The sequence below is a fragment of the Phascolarctos cinereus genome, unplaced genomic scaffold, assembly GCF_003287225.1.
Source record: "Phascolarctos cinereus isolate Bilbo 61053 unplaced genomic scaffold, phaCin_HiC Scaffold_2;HRSCAF=192, whole genome shotgun sequence".
In the NCBI taxonomy this organism is placed as follows: Eukaryota; Metazoa; Chordata; class Mammalia; order Diprotodontia; family Phascolarctidae; genus Phascolarctos; species Phascolarctos cinereus.
In genome coordinates this window covers 339474253-339499350 of record NW_027555625.1, presented here as the reverse complement: position 1 = coordinate 339499350, position 25098 = coordinate 339474253, and the positions used below count along the sequence as shown (strand labels likewise).

Below are 25098 nucleotides of genomic sequence, written 5' to 3'. Positions count from 1 at the left end.
AATTACAGATTTTCAAAATTATTTTCTGACAAAATAATACCAAAATTTGGCTTATCTTTGCAGTCTTAATTACTGCATCTTAGTTTGACATGTTTTTATTATTTTGTTAAAGTGAAGAATTATGATGGAAGTGAGGTGTTATTTTTAAAAAATTAGTTGCAGCTATTATTAGTATGTTGTCAAATTTATACATTATAGGTTAATAAATATCTATACATGATTTTTAGAGAAAGATTATAGAAAACAGTTATTTTTTGAAAGGCTAGAATATAAGTATCTGCCATTATCACAGGTTTTAGAAGCACTGAATTTTTGTTGTTCCTCTTTATTTCAATGGTTACTTTTAATTTTTTTTTAAAAAATAGACGTTACGGTTATAAGACTTATTGATTTCGATATACCTCAATTCGATGTAATCATATGCGTTGAAAAAGATTCAAAATTGAATTAGCCATCCCCTTCTTAAACCAACAATTTTTTTAAACTACCAAGTAAACATAAGTAAGCATGCTATGTAGAGATTTAATTTATTAACACTTATGACATAAGACCAGATTCTGTTTATTATATACATTGGCTTAATAGTTATTATAATTGATGGGAATAGGTGATAAAAATCCATTTAATGAGTGTAAAAAGTACTATAGAATTTCAGATTTTATTTATATGTGTGTATGTACATATATATTATATACATATATGCACACAGACACATTGTCTTCTATTCTTGGGCTGTTTGCATGTTGTCTCCTCCATTAAATTTTGAGCTCCTTAAAGTCACGGGCCATTTTTAAGGGCCTTTCTTTCTTTCTTCTTTTTTTTTTTACTCCAAAACTCACTGTATTTTATTTATTTATTTTTAGTTTTCAGCATTCACAAGTTTCTGCACTGCATTTTAAATTTTCTCTCACTTCCTCCTTACCTCCCTCCCCAAGATGGCACACAATCTGATATAGGCTATACATATACATTCCTAGTAAACGTATTTTCACATCAGTCATGCTGTAAAGAAGAATTAGAACCAATAGGAGGAGCAACAAGAAAAAGGAAACAACAAAATAGAAGAGAAAAAAATAGCAAATAGTATGCTTCAATCTTCATTCAAACTCCATAGTTCTTTCTTTGGATGTGGATAGCATTTTCCATCATAAGACTTTTGGAGATGTCTTAGATTCTTGCATTGCTGAGAAGGGCTAAATCTGTCAACATTAGTCATCACACAACGTGGCTGTTATTGTGTACAGTGTTCTCCTGGTTCTGCTCACTTCACTCAGCATCAGACCATACAAGTCTTTCCAGGTTTTTCTGAAGTCCACCTGCTCATCATTTCTTGTAGCACAGTAGTGTTCCATTACATTCATATACCACAACTTGTTCAGCCATTCCTCAATTGATGGGCATCCCCTCAATTTCCAATTCTTTGCCAGCACAGAAAAGGCTGCTATAAATATTTTTGTACATGTAGGTCCTTTTCCCATTCTGTGATCTCTTTGGGATACAGCACTAGAAGTGTTATTGCTAGGTCAAAGGGCACAGTTTTATAGCCCTTTGGGCATAGTTCCAAATTGCTCTCCAAAATTGTTGGATTATAGTTGTATCACAATTCCACCAACTATGTATTAATGTTCCAATTTTCCTATGTCTTCTCCAACATTTATCATTTTCCTGTTTTATCATGTTAGCCAACCTGATGCATGTGATGTGGTACCTCAGAGTTGTTTTGATTTGCATTTTTGTAATCAGTAGTGATTTAGAGCATTTTTGCATATGACTTGGGATGGCTTTAATTTCTTCATCTGAAAACTGCCTGTTCATATCCTTTGACCATTTATCAATTGGAGAATTACTTGTATTATTATAAATTTGACTTAGTTCTCTATGCATTTTATTTTATTTTATTTTATTTTATTTTATTTTATTTTATTTTATTTTTTCGAGGCAGTTGGGTTTCAGTGACTTGCCCAGAGTCACACAGCTAGTGAATGTTATGTGTCTGATGGCACATTTGTACGCAGGTTCTCCTGACTCCAGGGCTTGTCCTCTACCCATTGTGCCACCTAGCTGCCCCTCTATATATTTTAGAAATGAGGAAGGGCCTTTCTTTTGTATCCCCAATGTTCAACACAGTTCCTACCACATAGGAAGAGCTTAATAAATATTTGTTGATTTGAGATTATATGTATGTAAGCTACATGGCAGAGCATACAAATATTTAAAGGAAAAGTTAGTGAAATTAGAAGGACAAATAGAGAGCAAAATTCAATATATCCCTCTTAGACCTAGACAAATCCAACAGAAAAGTGAACAGGAGAAGTTAAGGGTCTTTAATAAAACTTTAGAAGAGTCAGATATGGGGCAGCTAGGTGGCACAGTGGGTACAGCACCAGCCCTGAAGTCAGGAGGACCTGAGTTCAAATGTTACCTGAGGCCAAACACTTGACGGTTACTAGCTGTGTGACCCTGGAAAAGTCACTTAACCCCAATTGCCTTAAAAAAAGAGTCAGATATAATAGAGTTGTAGTGATTACTCATTGGTAGTGGGAAAGAATATACATAATTCAGCCATTCATGCCACCTTTACGAAAATTGACCATGTGCTAGAGCAGGGGTGGGAAACCTTTGCCCTTGAGGCCACATGTCACCCTGTGCTAGAGCATAAAAATTTCACAAAGAAAAACAGGAATGCTAAATTTTTATCAGCTACAATATAGTAAAAATTATAATCAATGAGGGACCTTTGAAAAAGGGTTTCAAATTAATTCAAGACTAAATAATTTGATCCTAAAGAATTGGTAAGCAAAAGAACTAATCTTAGAAAGACTAGATAATTTCATCAAACGAAAAAGCCAATATACCAAGATTTTGGGGATAATAATTTTAGCTAGTAGTTAGTTATATAGTGTTCTAAAGTTTGGCAGCACTTAATGCATGTTATTTTATTTGATCCTCACAAGAGCCTTTGTAAATAAGTAAGTACTGTTGTTATCCCCTTTTTACAGCTGAGGAAACTGAGGCTGAGAAAGGTTAAATGACTTGTCCAGGGTCACACATCTAGTGTCTGAGGCAGAATTTTAAGGTCTTCCTGATTCCCAAGTCATCTCTCTAAACATTGTGACACCTAGCTGCATCCAAAGCAACCTGTAGAGGAAATTTTATATTGCATAATCTCTTCATCGGCAAAATATGGAAAGAGTAGATCAATGAATTGGGCATGTACCTTTAAAAAAAAATTAGAAAAGCAGCCAATCAGAAAACCCTAACTAAATTTAAAAAATAGAAAAGTGGGAAATTAGAGGTTAACACAATTGAAAGCAAAAAAAAATTATTGGATAAACAAATTATACTAGGAGATTTGAGGGATAGGAAGAATAATTAAAACATTAGCTAATCTGATTTTTAAACTAGTTTCTAATATCTCAAACTGCACTTAAAAAAAGAAGAAAAGAGTTAAAGAAAATTCACAGAAGAAAACAGGCGATTTATAGAGCAACATTGCAGCTTTGGCACTAATGTGTTAAATTAAGTGACTGAATTTTTCAAAAAGTTGAATATAATTAGATTCATTTGCTTTTTTCTTTTCTTTGTTTATGTAGGTATTCATATTTCATGTCCAGTATAAAATAACAGAAAAAAATTAGTTTAAAAAAGTATTATTGCATCGATCTGAATTTGTTGTAAAGTATGTATAAAGTGTATCTTATGTACCTCTTTCCTAAAGAACCTAATGGTTTTGTCGTTTTTATTTTTTCCACAGTGCCTTATAACACAGATTAATTCTTACAGGTTTTATCAAAATTTTAGTGTGTGAACATTTGGAGAAATAATTATTTGTTAAACATGTATTTTGCAGTTGACAAACTACAATTTGAACCTCCTTTAAGAAAAGAAACAGAAGCACGTGATGAAATGGTAAGGATCTTAGTAATTTTTCTGTTTTGTTTTAATTTTTAAACAAAATAGCTGTCTTCATTTCATGTCAATCATTTGATTTAACACATGGAAAATGATAAGTCTCAAAATTTTAGTTTGAAATGGTTGTAAAGTGTTGTGCATGAGTTTACCTTCAGGTGTAGATTTTGATAGCACATTTTAAAAAATGATTTGTGCTCTTTCCAAATAAAAATATTTACTTAACTTGTTAGACTTTTATAACAGAGGTCTCTGTCTAGGTAGTTGTTTCCCATGTTTTGAATGTTAGGGCTTATTTTCCTTTCCTGCTTCCTATAAGACTGTCGTAAATTATCTGTGTTACTTTTATGCCTTACAGTTTTTTAATGTATTCTTTAATTTACTGATACTTTTTTAACTTTGCCTTTATTTTATTAAGTTAAAAATGTTTCCAATTTGAAAAGAAAAGGTTTAACTACTTTGTCTGTCTTTGAGATAGATATAAGTATAGATATGTATAAATACAGAGATATACCTATATTTTTTTTTTACAAAATATCTGACTTACAGTTCTGGATTTAAGAGAATCTCCATTTTTCTATCCTTGTCACTTTTTGCTCCTACCTTCTCTATTATAAAATTAGAAATCTTGTCTAATTAGAGTTTTTCTTCATCCTTTAAAAAATAGCTGATGCATTTTTCACATTATTGGTTTTTATTTAGTTAGACTGTAACATTTTGACATTCAATTTGTCTTTTGAACTGCTGTTCTTGATCTCATTTCTTTTGGATGTGCAACTTTGCCCTACCCTTTTTCCCAGCCCTGTTTTTCATTAATTCCTCTTCCCCTACCACTCTCTACATTTCAGCTAAACTAGTGCTCTCTATTCTGATATATAACACGTGTGCCATTTATGTACATTTTCACTGGCTGTTCCCCATGCCTTGAATGTATTCTCTTCTCACCTTTACGTCCTAAAAATCTCTCTCTTCTTTCAAGAACAGAACTCAAATACTATCTTTCATGTGAAATCTTTTCTCAATTCCCTATTGCTGGTGCCCTCTCTTCTAACTACATTTTATCTAACTAACTTGTATTTATTTATATTTATTCTCTTTATATTTATTTTGAATGTAGTTATATATATAGTTTTTTGTTATTTCCTCACTAGGATACAGCTCTTTATGAAGTAAAGATTATTTCATTTTTAATAGATATTCAATAAATATATGTTGATGGATTGATTGAATGAATGGAAATATTGTTTCTCCTGAATCAAGCAGTAATTCATCTTATATTAAGTGTATGACATTAAATTATATTTTCTTATTTCCTTAGGTAATATCAGGTGACACAGACTTTTCATTACAGTGGAATCCTTTTGTAGATAGTGCAAACACCAGCAGGTAATGACTTAATAATGATAGATAATTTTTTTCTGTATAAGTGAGCACTTGAGAAAAGGTACCTTTTACAAACCTTCTTAGGTGTTGTTCATCTATATACTTTCAAGTGAGAAAGTACTTAATATCTAATTATGCCTCAATAACATTGCAGATTGAATAGTAGTATAAGGTTATGTTTTCTTATCATAATTATGTGTTGTTGTTCAGTCATGTCCAACTCTTCATGACCCGACTTAGGGGTCAGAGGTGCTGGAGTGGTTTGCCATTTCCTTCTACAGCTCATTTTACAAGTGAGGAAACTAAGGCAAACCGGGTTAAGTTGGTAAGTGTCTGAGACTGGATTTGAACTCAGGAAGATGAATCTTCCTGCCTTCAAGCCTGGTACTCTATCCATTGTGCCACCTAGCTGCCCCTTCATAGTTAGATATATGTTTATACATATATATGTTTTTATTTTATTTTTGAAAAATAGCTTCTGTCTAATATAGTAGGTGGGTTAGTATTTTCAGTTTACTAACAATAAGTTAATATGTCATTAACATTTCAATTAATTATGGTAGTGTTACAGTGTTATGTGGTAAAGAAGTTGAAGTATTTACATTAGAATAGGGAGAAAAGTAATGTGTCACCTCAGAACTTTAAATTTCTGCAAGAGGCATGGAAATAATTTTATTATATTTTAATAAGAAGAAAAAAGAAGGGAAAAAGGAATATGCTAGAGAAGAAAAAAATTGGTAGGGGGGTTTGAATTGATTATTATAATCAAAGTACAAGAGAAGACTATACAACATAGAGCAGTTCTGCACAACCTGCAGCCCATAGGCTACATACAGATTTCGGGTGGCCCACGAAAAATGTGGAGGAAAACACCTTTTGTATGTAGAGGAAATCCTTTGGTGGGCCACAGGTTTTGCAGGCCTGATCTATAGAGGAAGACATAGGTTAAGCAAACTACATACATGAAGATCACTTTAATCAGAACCAGAGAAAGGAAAGCTGAAGATAAGCATATACAAAGAATTTAGTGTAAAAATGAATAAAACTAAACAACAGGTGGGAACAGGGAAGTGAGGATGAATTGGGAGTTAAGAAGGAGGGTAAATTCAAGTTAGATAATTGTAAGTGAAACAAATTCCAAGTCTGGAGAATGGATGATGAGGAGGGAAATAAAAGGAAAAGAAGAAAAGATGAGAACCTGTCATCAGGAACTAGACAAGGGGAGGAGAAAAGAAGGACCATATCAGAACAGATTCCACGAAATATAAACAATGAATGTTGAACTTTTCCTTTTCTTTTGCCACTTTCTTTATTGTACACAAATGAGTACAAAAAGAAAAAAAGTATAAGCAGATAGGAGATAGGGAAATACTCAGTAGTTATAACCATAACATGAATGTGGCGGGCTTCACCCATCAAACAGGAAAGGATGGCAGAATGTATAATAAAGCAGAATCCAGGGAATGACTGGCTCACTGTTTAGAACACTGGGCCTAGTGTAAGAAAGACCTGACTTCAAATCTTGCCTTGGACACTGACCAGGTATGCGACTCTGGGCAAAGTCACTTAACCTTTGTTTGACTCAGTTTCCTTACTGTAAAATGGGGATAATAACAGCACCTGCTTCACAAGGTTGTTATGGGGATCAAACGAGATGATACTTGTTTTTTTAAAATGCTTAGCACAGTACCTGGCACATAGAAAGCACTGTGTAAATGGCTTGCTTATTCCCTTCCCTTTACTCTTCCCAGCATCCAGTAGGATACACATGAAGCTAAAAGACTCAGAAAGACTTTAAATAAAAGACAGGAGAAAAATCTGTTATACCTAAGGTGAATTCAAAACAGCAGGGATAATATTCATGATCTTCTGACAAGACAGAAGTAAAAATGGACATGATTAAAAGAGATAACACGGGGAAACTTCATTACTGTGTGCCTAAAGCACCATAGATAATAAATTTCAGTATTTGGTGTGGGTATTGAATGACAAACTTCTAAATACTTAAGGAAAAAATTTGTTGATTTGCAGAAATAGTAAACCTATAATAGTTTGGAGATTTTGGTGTACTCCTTTCAGTTCTAGACAAATCTAACCAAAAAGATAAATAAGAAAGAAAATAAGGGCCTGAGAAGAATTTTAGAAAAGTTACAATATACTGTCAGTTTACTGAAAGGGATCACAAGAAGAATATATGTATTTCTGATCTGTATGTGGCAACTTTACAAAAATTGCCAATGTTAAGGGCACAAAAACCTCACATATTTATGTGGAAATACACAAACATAATAAATATATCCTTTAATTCACAGTGCAATAAAAATTATATTCCATAAAGGTCATTTTAAAAGTCCATTTAATTGGAGATTGAATAACTTAATCCTAAGCAATTGGTAGGTCAAAGATTAAATCTTGGAAACATTATTTCATCAAAAAGAAATAAGAGGAAGTGATATAATATGCCATAACTTTTGGGATGCAGCCAAAAAGTCCTGAGAGGAAAATCTGTATCTCTTGTTTTGTTTCATTTTGTTTCTTCAAAAGAACAGCAATGAATTAGGGATACAAACTTTTTAAAAATCTAGAAAACCAACAGATTTTAAAAGGTCAACTAAACATCAAAGTAGAAATTTAAGTTAGAAGCTTTTTTCTAACTAATAAAAGAGAAGCCATTTTAGGAAGACAAAATTGCCAATATCAAAAATGAAAAAAGAGAAATTCTTAACAAACAAGGAAAAAAGGGAAATTATTAGAAACTATTTTGTCCAGTTTTATGTCCAGACAACTGCCAATATAAGTGAAATAGATGTATATTATCAAAAATATAAAATACCAAGATTAATAGAACAAGAAGCAGAGGATTTAAGTAGTTCAGTCTCAGAAAAATGAAGCAGGCCATAAAGTAACTCCTAAAGAGGAGGAAACACCAGGATTAGATTTACAAGTGCATTCTATCCTACCTTCAAAGGACAAGTAATTCCAGTATCATATATAGAAAAAAGGCATCTAACCACGTTACTTCTGTGGTACAAATGTCTTGATACCTACACCAGGGAGAGACAAAACAGAGAAAGTATGATCAATATTTTTAATATCAATGCAAAGATTTAAATAAAATATTAGTAAAATGACTTAAGAAACATGTAAAAAAGCTTGTGCATTGTGACCAGATGGGATGTATAGTAGGAATGCAAGGTTGATTCAGTATTAAGATAAAGTCATAGTAGACATGTTAATAAAAAAGCAATCAAAACCACATCATTATATTAACAGATACCAAAAAAGCATTTGTTGAGTCATTTCAGTCATGTCCTACTCTTTTTTTAGAATTTTATTAATTTATTTTGATTTATCAACAATCACTTCCATATGCTTTTGAGTTGAAAATTGTTCTTCCCCTTCCTTGCCCCCCCCCCATGATGGTGCACAATCTGATATAGGCTTTACATTTACATACCCATTAAACATATTTTCACATTAGTGAAGTTGTAAGTAAAAATTAAAACCAATATGAGGAACCATCAGAAAGATGAAACAAAATTCAACAGAAGGTAAAAATAAGTGATAGCGATTCTACTTCCATAGTTCTTTCTTTGGATGTGGACAGCATTTTCCATCCCGAGGCCTCTGGAGATGTCTTAGATCCTCATAATGCTGAGAAGGGTTCAGTTTAACAGTCTTAGTCATCGCACAACATGGCTAGACACAAAAGATCAAGATTAATAGGAAAAATGTCATTTAGTGTAACACATACAAGATACAGAAGCAAATGAGAACAATAGCATGGTGTTTGATAAACCCAGAGATCCCAGGTGCTCACTGTTTGACAAAAAATGCTGAGAAGACTGGACAGAAATCAAGTTCAGATCAGCATTTTCACACCATTTACCACAATAAGTTCCAGATGTATACATGGCCTCAATCTATAAAGTCAACAAGTCAGTAAGCCTAAGCACAAAATAAGTCTTGGAGATAAAGAGAAAGGCGCAAAACAGGCCTTCCTATCGCAGAGCTCACAGTCTGATGTGAAAAACAACATGCAAACATCTAAGATAAACTAGCGTTAAATGGGACTGGGAAATTCTTTTTGTAGAATGTAAGATTTTAGCTTGCACTTGAAGAGAAAGCCAAGAAATGGAGATAGGGAGACAAAGAATTCTAGGGATGGAGAATAGCCAGTGAAAATCAGTGCCATTAAAATTATAAGGGGAATAATTAACTGGTTTTAAAAAAAAAGGCAAAATAAAACCCCAGACAAAAGTTCTAATCCTGATATTAGGAGTTGTATGACCACTGGTAGATCACTTAACCCCTAATCCTTCAGTTTCTTCACTTTTAACGTAAGGATAACATTCTACACTTCAAATGATTGTTGAGAAAATTGCTTGGTATGGGCAGCTAGGTGGCGCAGTGGATAGCACACCAGCCTTGGAGTCAGGAGGACCTGAGTTCAAATGTGACCTCAGACACTTGACACTTACTAGCAGTGTAACCCTGGGCAAGTCACTTAACCCTGCTTGCCTCACCAAAAAGCAAAAAAACAAAATTGCTTTGTAAACCATAAACTATTACGTAAATGATCGTATATTGAGAGTACTATGATACGGAGACAATTTTCTTTTCAGCCTTTGGAATGTCTCATTGCTTTGTAATCATGTTTTAAATATATTTAAAAATAAAATATATTTTAAATTGTGATGACTTTACAGCATTGTCCCAAAAGATTTTTTTCTTTGTGTATATGTAAGCTGTACTTTTTGTCCTATATGCCTTCCAAAGAGAATCAGATTTCTTGATACCCACTTAGAATTTACTAGTTCTAATAGTTTCATGGTTTATAGAAGATAGTATTTTATGTTCTCTGAATTTATGTTTTCTAAAAGATCCTATTCTCCTTGTGTTAGGTCAACTTTAAAGCATGCAGTACCACCACCACTACCTCCTAAAGTAAGTTGCAAAGTTATTGTGAAGTTTAAAAATAACTGAACTTCAACTGGAAGCTTTCTTCTAATTAAAAAAAAGAAGCAATGCAAGCTGTTTAATATGTATCTTCTATGAATTCCATGGGAGTAAGAAAAATCTCAGTATAGTTGATGGAGTCAACAGTGTCACTTAACAAAGATGAAGTTTATATTTATAATAAATATATTGCAGAATGTAGGTGAGATCTGATGCTCTGGATGCCCATGGTCCCTGTTACTAGGTGGGGCAGGCTGGTGGATTGCTTCATCTTGGGAGATCTGAGTTACAGTAGGCCTAAAGCCTATTGGGTGACCGCACTAAGTCTGGCACCAATGTGGTAATAAGCACTCCACCCAGGAGTAGGGGACCACCAGACTGGCTAAGGAGGGGTGAACCAGTCCTAGTCAGAAATGGAGCACATCAGAGCTTTCATGCCTTTCATCAGTGGGCTTACAACCTTGAGTGACTATGGCACTTCTACTGTGACTTATGGTGTAAAATCTAGAACTGTATCTTTAAATTCTATAGGACATTCACCTGGTTTTCTGTGTGGTACTCCAATGTACAATTTCCAAAACTGAGTTTATTTTCTTCCTTCCCAAATCCATTGCTCCTAATTCAAAACCTTTTATAACTTTGGCTCTTACCTTTCCCTCACTTCTCTTATCTAATATGTTACCAAGTCCTTTGGATCATTACATGGCATATCTTATTATAAACTCATAATTTTAAGGTTGAGGGTGGGAGGAGACCTCAGAAATCTTTTAATTCAGCTCCCTCATTTTATAGATGAGGAAATTGAAAGCGTTCTCTCACTTTTGATGACCTTATCAGTGCCCATTATCATCTCTATTAAAATGACTTACAGAATTGTATATCTAGTCTTAGTCTTTATTCTGGGCTCAAGTCTCACATTACTAATACCCATTTTGAACTACATTTCTTGTAGGCGTCTCAAATAGGAACAAGTAATATATTTGCGATGTAAATGGAATATTTAATGTTATTAATTAGTTAAGAGAATTTTGCATTAATATAAACAAGAGGTTTTAAGGACGTGAACTAAGGTGGTCATTCTCTGAGTACAGAGGTAATATGTGAAAAATACCATAAAGATCAAAATGGTAAGATTTGTCAGTTTATTATCTCTGTGGGGTTAGGGAGAATGAGCAGTCAAGGATGCCAAGTAGAAGACTGGAAAGGCGTGACAGGTCTTGGTGACATAAATAGATGATTTTAGAAGAGGGAAGAGTTTAGGGGGAAAGATAATGAGTTCCATTTTCTACATAGTAAATTTAAAATATCTCTAGGACATCTAGTTTAAAATGTCCAAAAGACAATTGGTGATGGAGGATGGAAGCTTAGGAGAGAGCCTCAGGATGGATATGTTAGATCTGGAAGTCTTCTGCCTAGAGATGATATTTAAATCCCCAAGAGCTAATGAAATCACCAAGTGAGCAAATGAAGAGGGAGAAGAGGGCATAGAACAAAACCTTTTTAATCCAAGTGTATTTAAGTAGTATTTTGTTTTCTCTTGTTTTAGCCAAAGATAAGCTATTATTCTGAGGACAGTTTCCCAGATGAAGAAAAGTCATCAACCATAAAATATTGTCCCAGTTCAGAGAACAGAGCTCCACAAGTTCACAGAAGACAAAGTTGTATTCCTGGGATTGAGACTTCTTCTCTTGGTATGACTAACAGGGTTTGCTGACCTGAATTTTTCAGAGCCAAATACTGGGAAATGGATAAATATTAGAAGAGTTGAGAAACCAGCTATTTTTTTCCACATAGAGTTAGTTTTTTTGGAACAATTTTCTGTTCAAAATGTTTTCATATATTAAGCCTGCTGTTAAAGTGATAATATGGCCTTGGCACATGTTAGAAGAGGGCTTCAGATTTGAGTTTCCTTATCTGGTAACAAAGAACATAATCAAATCAAGGGTTACCCATTACTCATAATATTATAGAAAAAGAAGAATGTGTATATTAAATATGTATACTTGTTTATACAGTAATTTTCCTTTACACTAATGATTCTTTTTAGGAAATGGTGATGGTGTTTTGAAACTGATTAGTGAAAATGCAGGAGGATTAGGACAAGCACCACAGTTACCACGAAAAAAGGACAAGCGAGACTTTCCTGTAGGTATTCCATGCCGTTGATAATCTGAAAGAAGTAATAATATTTGCAGTGTAAATGGAATATTTAATGTTATTAATTAGGCCTATCTGATTAACAATTAATATATACATATATAAAGTTTTTCTGTGTGTTATGCAATATTAGAGTATTTAAAACATTTTTTCCCACAGAAACCAGCCATCAATGGCCTTCCACCAACCCCAAAAGTATTGGTAAGAAGTATTTTAATATGAAATTGTCATGTTTTTGTTTGGTAACAGTATATATTTATTCAATCTTGAGTGATCTGATTGGAAGAAAGTTATTGTGTAAATGTAAAGTAGGATAATAGAATACTGTTATATATAATGCAATGTTAATATGGATTTAGTAGTTACATGTCATAGTGAATAGAATTCAGCATTTGGAGTTAGGAAGACCTGAGTTCAAGTCCTGCCTCAGACACTTACTAACTGTGTGACTCTGGGCAAGTCACTTAAAACCTCTATTTACCTCAGTTTCCTCATCTGTGAAATGGGGATAATAAATAGTACCTACTTTGAGTTCTGTGAAGATCAAATGAGATAATATTCATAAAGTACTTTGCAAACCTTAAAGTACTATATAAAATGCTATTAATTAACATTATTTATCATAATCCATAAGTTAATATTTTCCAAAAATAACTCTAGGGAATTCCAGTGTCAGATATTGTTTTCCAGAAATTTTATTTTTAATTATTATTTTGAAACTTAAAATACATTTTCATAGAAATTATGGAAATTAAGTTCATAGATTACCTTTTTAATCACAAAAGATGTTAACTAAAGTAATACTAGTAGTATTCTACTTCCTTTTGGCTCAGATAGACTGTAGTCTGGCAGTGTAACTACCATTGTGCCTATGGGACTGATATGTGGTAAGGAAGAAATTCTTGTGTATTTGATCATAAACCTACTATCTAGCCATTAGTAAGAATGAGGTGCAACTGCCTGATGTTTTTTACCTTGCCAATAGCAGTTTTGACCACAGGTCTCACTTTGTAGTCCACAAAGAATTTGCCCTTGGAATGATGCAATCCACCTATTTGTGTGAACAGAACTTTTGCACATTGTCAGGGAGTACCTTTATATTTTGTCTGATACAAAACAAATATGTTAGTCCTCTCCTGTGATGTCAACCTTATAAGGGGGTTTCACAGTAAATATAATCACTATATAAATACAGCCTGCAATAAAATAGCTTATATTTTCACATTGAAGATAAATTAGGAATCCATAAAAATTTGGGAAAGCAATAATATAGTATATGTCACAGTCATAGTTAAGTGGCATCTTGATGCCCAAAAGGTAGAACATGGGGTTGGGGGAGGAAGAAGAGGCTTCTTTGATTGAAGATCCCAAGTTATAACAGGGCTATTTTTAAGAAGATAAGAGATGACTATATTGAAGTAAATAATCATTTTAATTTATTTTTTAAAAGATGGGAGCGTGTTTTTCAAAGGTTTTTGATGGTTGCCCTTTGAAGATAAATTGTGCAACATCCTGGATACATCCTGATACAAAAGGTAAAATTTCAGGATTTTTTTTATTATAAATTCATAATACAATTCCAAGCACAGTAGAATTAAGAATCTAGTGATTTAAGTTTTCTGAGTTTCCCTGATCACCTTAAAAATAGGACCTAGTGTCAGAAAAAGAAAGAAGATCCCACATATACTAAAACGTTCATAGTAGCACTTATTGGAAGCAACTAACTAGAGATAACATGGATCCTCATTGATTTTAGAATACCTGAACAAATTGTGTACATAAATATAATGGACTATTACTATTCTATACAATGCAAAGAATTATAAAGAATTGAGAGAAGCATAGGAAGACTTGTGTGAACCCTATGTGAACCAATGCAGAGTGAAATAGGCACAACCAGGAAAACATCACACAATGTTTACAGCACTGCCAATGAAAAATGAAACTCTTCAATGCATATGCACATGATATATACATACATTTTATAATGAACAAGCAGAACCCTAAGAAAAGAAATGGGCAAATCTATTTTTCTCCATTCTTTATAGAGGTGGGAAACTATGGATGTGCCTAAACTCTTCGACTCAGTTGATGTGTTGATTAGTTTTACTGAACTTCTTTTTTAAAATTATTTTTTGCCCAAGGTTCAGAGTAGGAAAGGGGGGAGGGGGACATATTTGGAAATGAAAGTGATGTAAAAAGGAAAATATTACAAATATGAACATTTTTAATGACATGCCAGTTGATTAATGAAAGAGAGGAAACATAGAAGTCTCAATCACAAGATTGGAGCTTGTCCAAGAGGCATTTACTCATAGCATTTAGTCACATTTTAAGAAATTTCTCAACCTTAATCTAATGACATCTGTAACTTCTTAGTGGGCAGAACAAATAAAAGTTTCTTTATGTAAGTGCTTACCTTGTTGGGTAGAGCTATTTGTTGTAGCTACATTTGGAAAAATGAAATAGTTGTTACAATAGGGTTGAGAAGAGTGAGATGGTATAAAATTTTTACATTGACCTTATTTTTTCAGATGATCTTTTGCTATATAATCTATAATTGGACTATAATAAGTAACTAAAATAGCTGTTTTCTATAAGGAGCAGTTTCTTAACATTAATTAGATGGAATTCATTTACAAAAACTTTCATCTCTTCCATTTAGATCAGTACATTATTTTTGGAACTGAGGATGGTATTTACACATTGAATCTAAATGAACTACATGAAGCAACAATGGAACAGGTAATTAAGAATTTTCAAGTTAGAATTCCATTTTGTTAACTGGAAAAATCAGATGATTGTGTTTTATTGAAGCCCTAGACTTAATATCCTTGGTTTAATTCTTAAAAACATCTTCTTATTTTATTATTCATCATAAAATAAAGGTTTTTTATTTTTGAATCCAGACCTGTGATTTTATTGGTGTAAAAAGCTATCAGTTAGGAAATTCTCTCTTAACATTTCAGACCAGAGATTTAAAGTTTTAAAGAGTTGTCTAGGTCCCTGAGAAGTTAAATGACCTGCCTAGGACCTCACAGTCAATATATATCAGAGGTAGGTCTTGAACCCAGATCTTCCTGACACCAAGGCTGGTTCTCTCATCTGATATTAATATATTAACATTATAAATTATTAGTAATAATGACAGATAATTATATAGTACTCTGAAGTACATAAACTAATAGAATCTGTTGGAAGGGGCCTTTGGTATCATTTAGTCTAACATATTTTAAAAAGAATCTTCTCTATGGTATTCCGAACAAATGGTCATCCAGCCTCCACCTGAACATTTCCAGTGATTGAAAATTCACTGCCTTCTATGTCACTTATGGGTCGTTCTGTTAGAAAATTGTTTTTGTTTTTTCCCCCTCATATCACACTTATTGTACCTCTTTTAAACTTTCTTCCTGGTTCTGAACTCAGAAGCAAAAGCCAAGTAAGCCAGATCCTTTTTCTACCTAAGAGCCTTTCACATACTTGAAAGAAAGCTTTCTATTTTTGCCTAAATTTTCTCTTCTTCATGCTAGGCATCCCCAGTTCCTTTAATAATCTTTATATGATATGATTGCCAGTTCCCTCACCCTCTTTGCTGCATTTCCCTGGACCCATATTTTTTTGGTCTGGGCCTGAGATTTCATCATCAGTTTCAGATGTGATGCCTCGAAGTGAACTTCATTCTCTTCTAACTGTGGTCTAGGTATGAATTCAGTGAAATGATCATCCTCCTCATTTTGAACCCTTCCATTTAACCACAAGGTGGTCCATCCAACATGGTGGGAACCTTCCTTACTTTCTCTTTACATGGCTAGAATGCCTGTGGTCATGGGCTATCCCTTAGTTATTCCTCTCTAGTCATGTAACCAACCCATCTTTTTTTTTCCCATACATTTCTTTGTTGATATCCTTTACTCCAGTTATTTTTTATGTTTCTGTATTTGTTATATGTTAGAATCTGTTCACACCCACCATGAACCTATCTGTTGCCCTTTGGTTGAGCCCTGGTTTTCATAAGATAATAGATTTAGAGCTAGGAAAGACCTTAAATGTCATTTGGTTCCCATCACGAGTGACTTGTCCAAAGTCGAATTTGAACTCAGATCCCGACTCCAAGGCCAGAGCTCTATCCACTGCGCTGCCTAGCCACCCCCACTTTCATTTTTTAAAGTAATTTCAGTATGTTTGTTGGAAGAGAACAGATTTCAAGGCAACAGTTTGCTCTATTACATGGAATTGTGTGTTTCATTTATTCATTTTTACAGTCAACACACAGTAAGCACCGTAGTTGTGTTCCTTATACCTTTGTCAGTTATTTGATGGTAAAAATGTATTCTCCTGTATAGTATCTCTTGTGAAAGCTTGCCTTTTCTGTTCTGATAGTATATTGAGTATGCCTGCTATGTAAGGGTAGATTAGTTTTTAATATTCTATATAAATGGTAGAGTAAGTATATATTTCTGGAGTTATTGATGTTCTCTTGGCTAACTTTGATTGGTATTAATAAAGTTTTTTTTTTCTACATGTCATTCAAATACCTGTGAGAATTTCTCAGTGCCCTCAAAATTGTGTTGCCTCCCAGCACAGCTCTTGTCTTTGTACTCTTGGTGTAACCCAGCTCTTTTTCCCGTCTTTTTCTATTCTTTAGTGACATTTCTGACTTCCACTAGAATCATATGGCTATTCACTGTCTTTTACAATAAAAAGAGTTTTTTATTCTGAAAAATCTTTGCAGATCTTTTCCATTGTTGCCCTCCTATTTTCATTCTCAAATACCCTCAAGATGATTTTTCTTAGTTTCTTTGCCATGTTTTCTTTGAAAGGTGGTTTTGTTTTGTTTTGTTTTGTTTTGTTTTAAAGAAAAAGGTCAGGGAGGAAAGAAAGTATCCTAGCCATATTTTAAGATATACAGAATGGGAATAGGAGAATTAAAAATACTTGTGTATTTTCATATTATATTAAAATAATGATTTTTTTTCTATAGTTATTTCCACGGAAGTGTACCTGGCTGTATGTTATTAATAATACATTAATGTCATTATCAGGTATGTATACTGTAGCCTAATATATGTAAAAAAATAAGCATGGTACATATTCAGCTAATTTTATCTGTACTACTTTAAAACTAAATGCCATTTTGGATATATAACTTAGTAAAATAGCTTTGTAACATGCAGATTTGCTCTGCCAAGTAAAAATGATAGGATTTTAGAGCTCTCATCCTTTTTTCTACTTTGAATGATTTAAGTTAATTTCTTATGTACCATCCAAAAATCAGTGTTACCTTTTCTACTTTGCTAATTACCATCTCTAGGTTCTCTATAATAAACAAGTCTAATAAGATGCTTGCTTCATGGCCCTTAGGGTTTATATTGCCCCTAGATTTCCAGTAGTATGTGTACCTTTTCATCTATTTATACATCCAAGTATAAATACCAACACAATTCAACCTCATTCATTTCTACTTTATTAGTGGGAACATCAGTTTACATTAGTGAAAAGTCTGAATTTCAATGAATTTTTTTATAAATGTAATGGTACATTATTACTTATATACAGTAACTTAAATTGATTGTATTGCCTGGTAGGGATTTTTCAGGGACCTGTATTATAGAACAAATTATTGAATTAGCATTTGAATTTTGTATAAATAATTTCTGGAATGCAGGAACATACTTGAATTCAGATATTTCTCTGAGATTTAATGTTTTTCCTTACAAATATGCTTGTGTTCTTTATTTGTTTATGAAACCCTTTCTTCACAGAAAGAATATGCTTCAACTGAAGTTAGTGTGTAAATTTTTTAATTCTGAATTTTTCCTTCTGAATTAATACATAAAATTAACACATAAAATTGCTTCCCTTGACCTGTAGTATTCATTTCTTTGCCATTACCTGTAGCAGTAATGTTGGGTCATCACATTTCTATAGTACTTTTAAGGTTTACAACAAACCTGGAAGATAAATAGTGCAAATATTGTTATCTCTATTTGACAGTTGAGGAAATTAAGGTTCAAGAGAGGTAAAATTACTTTTTGAAGGTTCCACAGCTAGTTAATGGGAGAATTTGGACTACTCTGGTGCCCTTTATTCTGCACCACATTATCTCAACAATCCTACAATAAAATAAGATATAGAAGCATTGCATTAATGTATTATGTTGCTAAAATAGCCTCAGAAAAATGGTAACAGAAAAATTTTCCTATACCTTTAATGTTAGTTATTTAGAATAAGAGTCGAGTTAGCAAATTACTAGTTTTCTGGCGTTGAGTTTTTGCCAGATGTGTGCCAAATGAGGTAGGTTGGAGATATCTGAGCATATATTCTGAACAATGCAAAATACTTTGAAAATATTTTTAGTCTGGGGGGAGATATTTAAAGAGAAAAAAAAGTTGTGTGAATAAGATACACTCTGTGCTAGTCAACTTGAGGACTTCAAGGAACATAGAGAAAGCCTTATAAATTAAGCTTATTTCTCTACATGGTTTATTGAATTGCTATGCAAACCATCATGGACATACTCATATGTATGTGCTCAAGAAGATTTATACATTGCTTCATTGCCAAGCACTGGGTGTCCTATCTTTGTCAGGAAGGTGAAATTGTGCATGCAACTCCACAGTGTGTCATCCAGCACCCGGTTGTGTGACTGCTGGATGATTCACAGGTCTCATAGCCCTTACAGTTTTTAACTGAGTTAAACAAAGGAAACTGAAACTTCTTACAAATGCAACCTACTAAAGTAGGTCAGACAAGGCCAAATTTGTAGAATTTCTTTGGATATTCATCAGTTATTCTAGCTTTCTCTTTCTGAATGTCCCCCCCTCCTCTGAGTAAAGGGACCTAACTAGCTTGCATTACATTTTCACTCTCTAGTTCTAGTAATTTTAATTTTTATTTAATAAGAACATTGCTACTTCATTTGTTTTTCATCCTTGTATCCTGGTTACCTAGCACAATGTCTTGAACATAATAGGTACTTAATAAATTTTATGTATTCATTAATTTTTTTTAAAGGCATTTAATTGCCTACCATGAACAAGAAACTGCAGGACATCAAAAAAGATATAAATATAATTAAGATATGATCTCTTCTGTTATGGAGCTTACAATATGGTGGGATTTGGGGTAAGGAGACAGCAATACACAAATATACCAACCTGCACATTTATATAAGAATATAGAAGGAAAGATAATATCTTGTTGAGGAGGCAGGAAAAGGTTCTTGGATGAGGTGACATTTAAGCCGGGTCCTAAAGGATGAAAAGAAAAAGAAACATTATGAACTTAGATATTAAAACTTAAACACAAAATAATAAAAGGTGAGGAAAAGGCATTGCCATGTGCACAGCAGAATGTAAGAGAGGATTCAAAATATACAGCAATAAATTTCAATTTGAAGAAAGCCTGTATAATCCTATGCATTGTGTTCAGAACTGTACATCTTTGCTTCTTCATAAATTTTTTTTTTGTTCTCTGCTGTGCACTTTTTTACTTTGTTCTTCTTTTCCCCTCTTCCTCCACACCGCCCCCCCCGAAAGCTATAATTAAGCACAGTTATATTTATTTATACACACACACACACACACACACACGTGCACGCGCGCACACACACATGCACAAACATATACATATACACACAAAAATATGCATATATATATGCTTAGATATTTATAATCATACTCATATGTAGAAATATACATTCATATATAATTTGTCCTTTGTTTCTTTGAGGGTGGATAAGCTCTTCCTTCATAAGTTCAAGTCTTTCCATATTTTTCTAAGTTCACCAACTTATCATTTCGTACTCCACAGTGATATTCCCACTTTATACTGTCTTGTTATTTTAAAAGTCTAAAACAATAGTTATTAATATGGCTGGCATATAGTGCAGTTTCCCTATTTTACTCTTTTGATTAAATCTATTTTAGCTTTAATTTTGTTTAAGATCATGATTACCACCCCTGCTTTTTTCCCCCTAATAAATTCTAATTCTGATTTTTATTTTGTTTGTGGATATCTCTTATTCATTCCTCCTGACTCTTCTACTTTATTTCCACCTGCTACTTTGATCTCTGTTACTTAACCTACCCCATCTTGGGGGATCCCCCCAAGGATCCCTCCCTTATTCTTCCATTCCTTTAATCTAAACACTCTTCTATTACTCCCCCTTATCCTATTCCCTCACCCTCCCCTCTAAAAATCCCTTCTTTATCCTCTCCCCATCCCTATCCCCTTAGCCTTTTATTTCTTTCTGAATTTGTGTGTGTGTATATATGTATATCTGTGTGTGTGTGTGTGTGTGTGTGTGTGTATTATTCTCTCTTAAACCCATTCCTGATGAAAATAGGCTTCCAGAACTACCAGCCCTCCTCCCCCATCTAATTCCTCTTTGTCAGTTCTTCCTCTTGCACCTCATTTGTATAATTTCTCTTTTTTACCTTTTCCTAAATGGTTTTACTTTTTGGAATCATATCACATTTAGGTCTATCCCATTCTTTCTTTTGAACTACCCACTTACTAATAACAATTTTAGACGTACATTTTACATTTCCTCATATAAAGAGTAAACAGTCTGTCCTTATTGAGTCCCTTGTATTTATTCTTTAATATGTTATGTACCTTATATTTCGCTTGGGTCATATATAACAAATCTTCTATTAAGTTTAGGTTTTGTTTTGTTTTGTTTTGTTTTTTAAACAAAATCCGGAAAGTCTGGCAATTCATTAAATGTCCATGTTTTTCATTCAAGATTATGTTTAACTTTGCTGGGTATGATATTTTCGGCCCCAACCCCTGTTCTTTTGCTCTTTGATATATATATATATAGATATAGATATAGATAGAGATAGAGATAGAGATAGATCTATATATAATCTGTATATATCTCTATCTCTATATCTATCTATATATCTATATATATCTATATATATTTATAGATATAGATAGAGATAGAGATAGATCTATATATAATCTGTATATATCTCTATCTATCTATCTATCTATCTATCTATATATCGTGTTCTAAGATCTACAGTCTTTTAGTGTTGCTGCCGCTATGTCTTGTATGATTCTAATTGTGGCACTGCCATATTTAGGTTGTTTTTTTCCTTGTTGCTTGTAATATTTTCTCCTTGACCTGGGAGTTTCGCAGTTTAACTATTATGTTCCTATAGGTTTACTTTGTAGGATCTCTTTCAGGAGGTGATCGGTGGATTTTTTCTATTTCTACTTTATCCTCTTGTTCTAATGCTTCAGAAGGACAATTTTCTTTAATTGTTTCTTGTATCATTGTATCAAGATTCTTTTTTTTGATCATAGCTTTCAGGTAGTCAGATTATTCTTATGTTTTCTCTTCTTGATCTGTTCTCCAGATCAGTTGTCTTTCTTATGTTTCACATTCTGTTCTTTTTTTTAATTCTTTATTGCTTTTTGTAATTAAATAAAAGTATTAAAATGTAAGCTCATCTTCTGTAGGCTCAATGAAAGTATCCTCAGTACAACTCCAAAAGTAGATAATACAACGTGGATGCTATTTACCTCATCCTGCTCCCACATTATTTTAATATCCTTGGTCAGGTCTCTACACTTTAAAAGCTTTTCAGTCCGTTTAGCTGAAAGAAATTTGAGCATTTGATATGGCAACATCTGTTTTAAATATTCTTAAGTTTTTATGAACCAATGTTACATTTGGATGATGCTGATAATTGTTATTCAAAACTATATCTGATGGCATTAAAATTATAGTGTAACTGCCAAGTACTGGTAGTGTGATTTTTTAAAAAGATATTTTTTAGATATAATTTTGATTTTGTACTGTGCTGATTTTAGCCTATTTTCATTTAGGTTTAATCCACTAAGTTAATTTAAATTTCTACCTAATACCTACAACATAACTATCATAATATATGTGGCAGTAAGCAAGGAAAACACATTTTATTAGTTTTTCCATATTATGGCAGGGTGAGGACCATATGTATGTCACAATGAAAAGAATGTTTTGGCTTGCTTTGTAATGCCATTATAAGGTGCTTTTATTAGTCTATATTGTACTTTTTAAATTTTTGCTATATCCCCAGTTGGTATAAATGATTGTATGTTTCTGTGTATGCTTCTGTGAATAATTAATTTTCTTTAAAGTCAGAATTTAAAAGCAAAATCCACTATGGTTATGTACTACCAAGAAATGCTTAATTTTTTATTATGAAACATAATTTTGGCTACTGTTTTAAATTCTCTCAGAATAGTTTTAACTTTTTAAAAATTTCTTGTTTTTGGGTTTGGCTTTTTGAACATTTCTGGACTCTTCATTTTTAGAAGGTAAATATTTACACTTTTACTTGAAAATTGCATTAATCTGCTGTGAATGTCTATAACAAAAATAACATGTTTCTCTTTTGTAGGAAAAACTTTTCAACTCTATTCCCATAATCTAATAGCCTTGTTTGAACAAGCCAAAAAACCAGGATTAGCGGCCCATATTCAAACTCACAGATTTCCAGATCGGATATTGCCAAGGTACAAAATATGAACTTTTATTTTGAGAAATAATCATATTTTTAAATGCACTCATTTGTAAATCAGGAAGAAATGATAAGAGGAATTCCTTTGAAAATAACTACAAAATGCGTAATATACCTGAGAGTTAGCCTGCCACCACACAATAAAGATTTATGTAATCATTATTACAGCCATTCTTAAGGAGGGAAGTATTTACTGTGACTGGTACATCTGTGCTAGTATACTTAAAGTGATGATGGTACCTAAATTAATTTATGTATTTAGTGCAGTACCACTTGAATTTCAGAGCATATTGCCAAATTCATTTAGTTTCTAGAACTAAATAAAACAGTTAAGAAAATTTATTTCAGCGACTAAAAAATCTAGAGTCTTTAGGGAAATAATGACTGAAAGGGAACATAGAAGAGATGTATCAGACCTTAAGTCATACTATGAAGCAGTAATCTTCAAAACTATTTGCTACTGGTTAAAAAAGAAAAATTAGATCATTGGAACAGCTTGGATAAGCAAAAAGCAGAAGCAGTTGTATGGCATTCCAGCATTTGATAAATGCAAAAAATATAAATTACTGAACTTATCTTTTGAACAAGAATTATTGGGAAAATTAAAAATAAATTTTGTAGAAATTAGACTGATATTTGGCACCATATGCCAAAATAAGCTAAAAATGAATATGTGACCTGTGTCCAAAAGTTATGAAAATATTAGAAGAGAAAAATGAGATCAGATACTTTTCACAGCTATGGGTAGACAAAGAATGTTTTTATTTTTGTTTCTTATGAAGAATTCTTAAGCTAAGGGATAGAGGTAATCATAAAAGATAAAATAGACAAGTTATAAAAATAAAAAGCTTTTGCAGGAATGAAAGCAATATAGGTAGAATTAGAAGAAGAATGGTAGAGTGAGAAAATGTTTGCACCACATATTACTGATAAAAGGCTGATATTGATACATATGTAATAGGTAGAGCTAGAGCCATTCCCCAGTAGCTGAGTGGTTAAAGATATGATGTTTTCAAAAGGATTGCATGACCATTTGAAAACATACTCCAAAATCACTACTGGATAAATTAAAATGAAAGCAAATGAAGTTTCACCTCACACAAAAAAAATTGGCAAAGATGGGCCAAACCATGATGGAACAATCAATGTTGGAAGAGTTTTAAAAGACCAACATATTCATATTCTGTTGGAGCTGTGAATTGGTTTAGCCATTTGAGTTCTCAATTTGGAATACAGTACTTAAGAAAAATGACTTTGACCCAGCAGTTATACTACTGGGCATATACCTCAGAGAAATCAAAGATAAAAACAAAGGCTAGTATATAAGATACTCATACTAACATTCTCTGTGGTAGCAAAACACAAGGAATGCTTATTAGGGGCAGGTAGGTGGTGCACTAGATAGTCAGAAAGACTCATCTTCCTGAGTTCAGATCTAGTCTCAAACACCTACTTGCTGTGTGCCCTGGGAAGTCACTTAACCCTGTTTGCCTCAGTTTGTCATGTGCAAAATAAGCTGGAGAAGGAGATGGCAGCTACTCTACTGTCTTTACCAAGAAAACCCCAAATGAGGTCTTGAAGAGTCTGGAACAACTGAACAGCAACAATAACAATTTTCCGGGGAAACAGTTAAAAAAAACCCCTAAGATATGTGAATGGCTTCGAATATTGTTTTACAGAGATACAAAAGATTACCAAGGCAGAATATTGGATACATTGTCATATTGAGTCACTATATCATATGTTTATGCTTAATTGTTTTCTTTATTACAAAGACGGATTCAGTGTTGTGTGAAGGTAGAAGGTAGTTCCAGAAGTGACTGATGTAAAGATAAAACATATAAATAAAACATTTTAAAAACCAAATCAATAAAAAGTATATTATCCAATAATAATTAAAAGAAAAGAATCCAGTTTTGTTGATAGTGAAAATTCCCCAACTTAATTTTGAGAAGTAGGGTATACAATATGTGTTATCATAAGAGTACAGCAAAGTATGTTAAGACCTTTTTATAATTTCAGGAAATTTGCCTTAACAACAAAGATTCCTGATACAAAAGGCTGTCACAAATGCTGCATAGGTAAGTAAGAATAGTATTTTTTAACTGGAGGATAAGGGCTTTTAAATATTATTTTAAGAGTGCCCAGGAATAATGTTTGGAGTTCTTAG

The 25098-nt window shown here is 32.9% G+C and overlaps 1 protein-coding gene across 2 annotated transcripts in view; it reads left to right on the top strand.

Moving 5' to 3' along the window:
* The window catches only part of MAP4K5 (mitogen-activated protein kinase kinase kinase kinase 5), a 176488-nt gene that overhangs the window by 127747 nt on the left and 23643 nt on the right, over window positions 1-25098 (top strand). For both annotated transcript variants that reach the window (XM_020991307.2, XM_078150348.1), the window contains 11 exons: window positions 3851-3909; window positions 5228-5295; window positions 10197-10239; window positions 11798-11942; window positions 12299-12396; window positions 12568-12609; window positions 13859-13943; window positions 15074-15153; window positions 17390-17450; window positions 22809-22923; window positions 24951-25009. In XM_020991307.2, the coding sequence (XP_020846966.1) occupies window positions 3851-3909; window positions 5228-5295; window positions 10197-10239; window positions 11798-11942; window positions 12299-12396; window positions 12568-12609; window positions 13859-13943; window positions 15074-15153; window positions 17390-17450; window positions 22809-22923; window positions 24951-25009 (855 nt within the window). The remainder of the gene's footprint in view (window positions 1-3850; window positions 3910-5227; window positions 5296-10196; window positions 10240-11797; window positions 11943-12298; window positions 12397-12567; window positions 12610-13858; window positions 13944-15073; window positions 15154-17389; window positions 17451-22808; window positions 22924-24950; window positions 25010-25098) is intronic.